This window comes from Morus notabilis, unplaced genomic scaffold, assembly GCF_000414095.1.
Source record: "Morus notabilis unplaced genomic scaffold, ASM41409v2 Scaffold79, whole genome shotgun sequence".
Classification (NCBI taxonomy): Eukaryota; Viridiplantae; Streptophyta; class Magnoliopsida; order Rosales; family Moraceae; genus Morus; species Morus notabilis.
This window is the reverse complement of record NW_010366287.1, coordinates 320,410-325,639: the sequence shown is the minus strand read 5'-3', so window position 1 is coordinate 325,639 and position 5,230 is coordinate 320,410. Positions and strand designations below refer to the sequence as shown.

The window sequence follows — 5,230 nt, the reverse complement described above, 5'->3', positions numbered from 1 at the left end:
AAAGTTAATTAAGAATCTACTCTTTTGGCTTATAATTAAGAATCTAATTTTTTAATTTGTAATTTATCTTATCAATGATACTTATAGATCTATATACGTTGATCATCATCATATACAATATTGTTATAACTATATAAAACTTAGGGTTTCTCAAAGAATAATTTGTCTAAATCAATTAGTTTTATAAGTTTAACCTTACAAAACTGAATTTTTCTTTTCGCCTGTAATTTTTATTTATTTTTTTATGAAAATGAAATGCTGCATATTATTAAGCAATAGTAGGGCTGTTTATAAACCCAAACAACCCGCAAACCCAATCCACCCCGCCCCAACCCAAGCCGAAAAAAACAACCCGCAGCATTATTTTTAAATTTTTTAGCCATTATACCTCTGGCTCGAAGTGTTTGGGACGGATTGCGGGTTGGGCCCATAACAACCCGCAATCCCCAATCCAACCCGCACAACATACCCCCAAGCTTTCGGTCCAAGCCGAACTGCCCAAGTTCTACCTTAGACTCGTTAACATCAGGGTTCACAATCTCATACTCGGTCTCCCCTCCCGTGAACCCCCTCTTCTTGCCTATTCCTTTTTAGTTTTCCCTCTTCTTCCTCTCCCATGAACCCCCTCATAACTATCTCCTCATTGCTCAGTCCTCTCAGCCGCCGTCTTGCCCACTTTCTCTGGTGCTATCTCGCCGGACTGATAAAGATGGTTGCTATTTCTATTTAATGATGAAGTTTGAATATTATATTGAACTTTAAGTCTTTGATTTTTTGAATGTTGAAACCGACCACCCAACCCACCCCGCACCGCCCCAACCCAACCCGAACATCGTTGGGTTGTGAAATTTTTTTAACATCGTTGGGGCCAAATATGTGCAACCCGCACCCTTTGGGGCAGGAAAAAAAAAGTCATACCCCGCACCAACCCAACCCATGAACAGCCCTAAGCAATAGTCATCTCGACAATACAATATTGAAAATATAATCAAAAAAATTCCTCCAACCAATAACAGTTAAAATCTAACGAGAAGGCAAATTTAAAATAGGCTCTTCAACAACCAAACTAGCTGGATCATTCACATATTGAACCACATAAGAGGAATCACATTCCACATGTGCTAATGTAAACCCACTTTTTAGAGCAAAGATTAAGGCCGTTTATTTCACCGATTTGAGTTTATAATTTGAATTTTACTACAGTAAAAAAGCTATCAGAAATAGTCACATCTAACTTTTTTACTACAGTAAAAAATTCTCACATAAAGTCACATATTAACTCAAATTAACAAACTAAACGGGCCCTAAGCCTTCACAAACGACCAAACATTCAGCAACTAAAATATAGCTGCACGGCAAGCTTTATAGGTATTTAAACATATATACATTATTCTTTTCTCAATTTAAATTCTTTTGTTACAGTATTTTCTCTCATAAAAATTTAAATTTATTTTTTTATTAAAATATTTTTCTCTCACATAAAAAAATAATCGTGCTTTAAGTTAAGTAAAGAACACACCTAAGAATCTAATCTATTAATTTGTAAGCTTTCTCATTAATGATTTATAGATGTATGCGTTTATCATCATCTAATATACAATATTTTTGTAACTATTTAAACAACTTGCCTTTTAAGTTAGTCTTTTTTTTTTCTTTTATCTTCAAAAGTAAAATTTAAGTTAGTTTTTAACACTCTTAACTAAATGTCTTGCTCTTCAATCTTTATTTTTGTTTTCTAAATTACCATACTTTACAGATACATTTTATATATAAATCACACACTAAAATTTTTAAATCACTTGTAAAAAAAATTTAAATCATATATATGAATGTTGTCGGTTCATACTGATACATAATTTATTATCTAATTTAATAAGATTATCATCTTCTTAAAAATGAAGAAAAATTTGTAATAAGAATTTTACTGAAGAAAGTCGAATTAGCGGAACATCTAAGGTCTCGTTCATTTCACCGATTCGAGTTTTCAGTTTTAAGTTTCTACAGTAAAAAGCTCTCAGAAAATATAACATCTAACTTTTTCTGTTATAATAAAAAACTCTTAAAAAATGTCACATTTCAACTCAAATTGAAAACTCAAATCTGTAAAATGAACGAGGTCTAAATAACACACTTAGCAACCAATAAATAAACAAAAATCCAAGAGATGGATAAAATAAAAAAAAATAAAAAACCGAAGAAGAAGCTGGCAGCGCATGACAACAATCAAGGGAAGACGCGTGCAAGCAGGTACACGTTCAAAGGAAGATAAAGAAGAAAAAGAAGGCGGAACGGAAAGAAAAAAAACGGCAGGTTAAACGCCACCTATTAACTTATGCCGTCTTTTATATCCCCTACCTTTCCCAATTTTAGGGAGCCCCTTTGTAGAGGCTTCTTAAAAACATCCATTAGAAAAATACTCTATAGTTAGATTAAATTTTTAACGGTTAAATTTATATATACCTGTATTAAAAATTTATAACGCGTCATATAACATTATTTTTTCTGTAAATCTAAATGTTAAAAAAATAATCCAACAATCAAAACGACCTGAGAAAACTTTAACATAGATAAAAGACAAACTCTCTTTTCAAGCGCTCTTATCTACTTATTAAGGAGACGTTTGGTTCATAAATTATAATCATGAGATTAAAATCATTTATGATTTACTTGTATTTTTTATGAGAGAAAACACTGTAACGAATTACGAACTATGATTCGAATCGGGGTATGAATTCTCTATTTATTTTTTCTTCCTTTGGTTTTTTTAGTCAAAAACTCCATTACATTTTGGTTATCATCAGGTGTTTTTTCTTTCAAATGCGTTTTTTCTCGCTTTGTTTAGGTGAAAATAATAATTTCAAATGTGTCTTTATTTAATTCCTCTCTCTCTTACTAAAATAACCTATATGGTATAGCAACAAGATTTGGTCGTTGCATGAGAATTCCTACTTCCCCATATTGCCCAAGCCAACATACAAAAAGACTTCAACATCTTCTTTTGTTCCGACGTAACCTCAAGTGGTTATATAGCAACCAGACTGCACCAATATTCGAATACGAAGACTGGCTCAACAACTCCAAGGAGCCAAACAAGCACGTAATTATTAAGACCATATAGAAGAAAGTTGTTAAGTCTAGCAAAACAAAACAAATTAAAAACAAAAAAAACAAAAAAAACAAAAAAAAAGGTTAAAAACAGTGGTGAATGGTTGAATTAGAGGACGTAGATTTACTTTATTCAAATTCAACTCTTCAAAACTCATTTATTTTTATACAGAACCGCCGTACATATCCGCAAAGTGGATTCACATTCAAACATTGAGTCCCAACTTCTTCAGCCATTAAGCAATACGATGCACGTAGCAGAGAAAAATTAGACACTCCAGACATTGAGATCTAAGGGCTTATGAAAAGGATTGTTTTCGCAAGCTCTATTGCTTTCTGGCGCCCGAACAGCTTCTCCACAATTGCGAGAGAGAACTCGATAGAGGTTCCTGGCCCTCTGCTGGTTATGAGGTTGCCATCAACCACCACCCTGTTTTCAGCTTCGCTCCGATCTGACAGCTTCTCGCACAAGGCAGGAAAAGATGTGGCCTTCTTCCCCTGGATCAAAGTGAACCACGATTATAGACTAAAAGCAATAAATGTCCAAGCCACGAGAGGAGACACTCGTTTACCGCTTTCGGTTTAGGGGAATACCTTCAGACGAGGTTTTTAGAGTGTAAAAATAATGAACAAAAGAGATGGAAAAATTATTCCAGCTCACTTTATTGAGTGAGTGTCATGAATAGAGGATTCGTGGACTAAACTTTCGGGAAGCTTGTAATTCGAAGGACTAAATTGAACAGAAACCTGGTATGAGAAATACCTTGAGCAAGCCATGGGGTTCCAGGACGAGGGCTGGGGAAGCACATATTGCTCCATAAGGTCTATTTGATTCACTCTGCTTCTTTAACAAATTCACCAGCTTTTCCGAGTTTGCAAATGCTTGGGCGCCACCAAGGCCACCCTGCATAAATGAAGAATGTGGTTAGTGCTCATTTAGGGGGATGATGACTAATCAACAGGTGACCAGAGAACTTACCGGCAAAACTATTAGGTCAAATGAAAGTTTAGCAGCCTCATCGAGAATCACATCTGCCTCGAGTTTAACTTTGCGAGAAGCCACAATTTCTAGTTTATCCTCAACAGAGGCCACCACTACATTTGCATTTGCTCGTCGTAGAATATCAATGATTATAAGAGCTTCCATCTCCTCTGTGCCATTGGCAATAGGTACGAGAATCTAAAGCGGCAAATATAAACAAACATCATATATAAGCAAATAGTCTACAATAAATAAAAACGATAACATTCTTCGGGACAGATCTATAACGCAAATCAGGCCAGTTCCTGTTATTCCATTAGCATTTTATTAATCAACAAAGATTACCTGGAAAATCTAAACACAGGGTGGGTAGGGGTGGATGAAATGTTTAAGTTACTGATTTTATTTGACTGAATCAACGACACACATTGATGACATCAATGATACATACTGCCACGTTTACATCAGAACAACCCAATCCATAGATACTTTATCAACAAGGGTTTATCGCGAGCAAGACCAAAATTTCCTCTGCATTCTCAACATGGAAAAGTTGAAGGCACTAAACGAAATATGTCGCTAAGAGTATTTGGTATCATCTTTGCAAAATGAATTCCACCGGTTAGCAGTTTTGATCATAGGAATTCCAGATTTTAATGCCTGGAATGTTTTTATAAGTGTCAACTTCTACATGCATTCTATTACTGTACTCATAGTTTAGCCAACATCACAGAATTTTACAGTGATTCTGATTCTTTTTTTATTTATTGCTAACACAAGCCCATTGATGGACAAGATGATAAAACATGTAACAGATTACTGAAATAGAAAGGGGTCAAAAACAAAATCATAAGTACAAAACTCACGTTGGGGATATCACTGAATGTCCACTGCACAGGATTTAGTTCCTTTATAGTGTATTCATCGCCATGGTTGGGATGCATAACCTGTGTACAACGTTACAGTTAGACTGAAGATAATAAGAGGTGAATAAAAAAGTAGGACGCAGTGCTAAAAGAACAGAACAACACAATAACTTAATTGAAGAATCATAGTCACTTACGTTAACGTATAATATTATCATAGTAGGACAGACATGGAGATGGAGTAGGTATAAACTAAAACCTAGCAGGGGACCCGGGG

General features: G+C 34.9%; 1 protein-coding gene across 1 annotated transcript in view; it reads right to left on the bottom strand.

The window, feature by feature from the left end:
- Positions 1–3,198: 3,198 nt before the first annotated feature.
- Positions 3,199–5,230, bottom strand: part of LOC21401639 (protein DJ-1 homolog B) — a 4,688-nt gene continuing 2,656 nt past the window's right edge. The window contains exons 5-8 of the mRNA XM_010109950.2: positions 4,954–5,034; positions 4,085–4,285; positions 3,869–4,009; positions 3,199–3,603 (exon numbers count right to left, since the gene is read on the bottom strand). Of these exons, the coding sequence (XP_010108252.1) occupies positions 3,397–3,603; positions 3,869–4,009; positions 4,085–4,285; positions 4,954–5,034 (630 nt within the window). The 3' untranslated portion in view covers positions 3,199–3,396. The remainder of the gene's footprint in view (positions 3,604–3,868; positions 4,010–4,084; positions 4,286–4,953; positions 5,035–5,230) is intronic.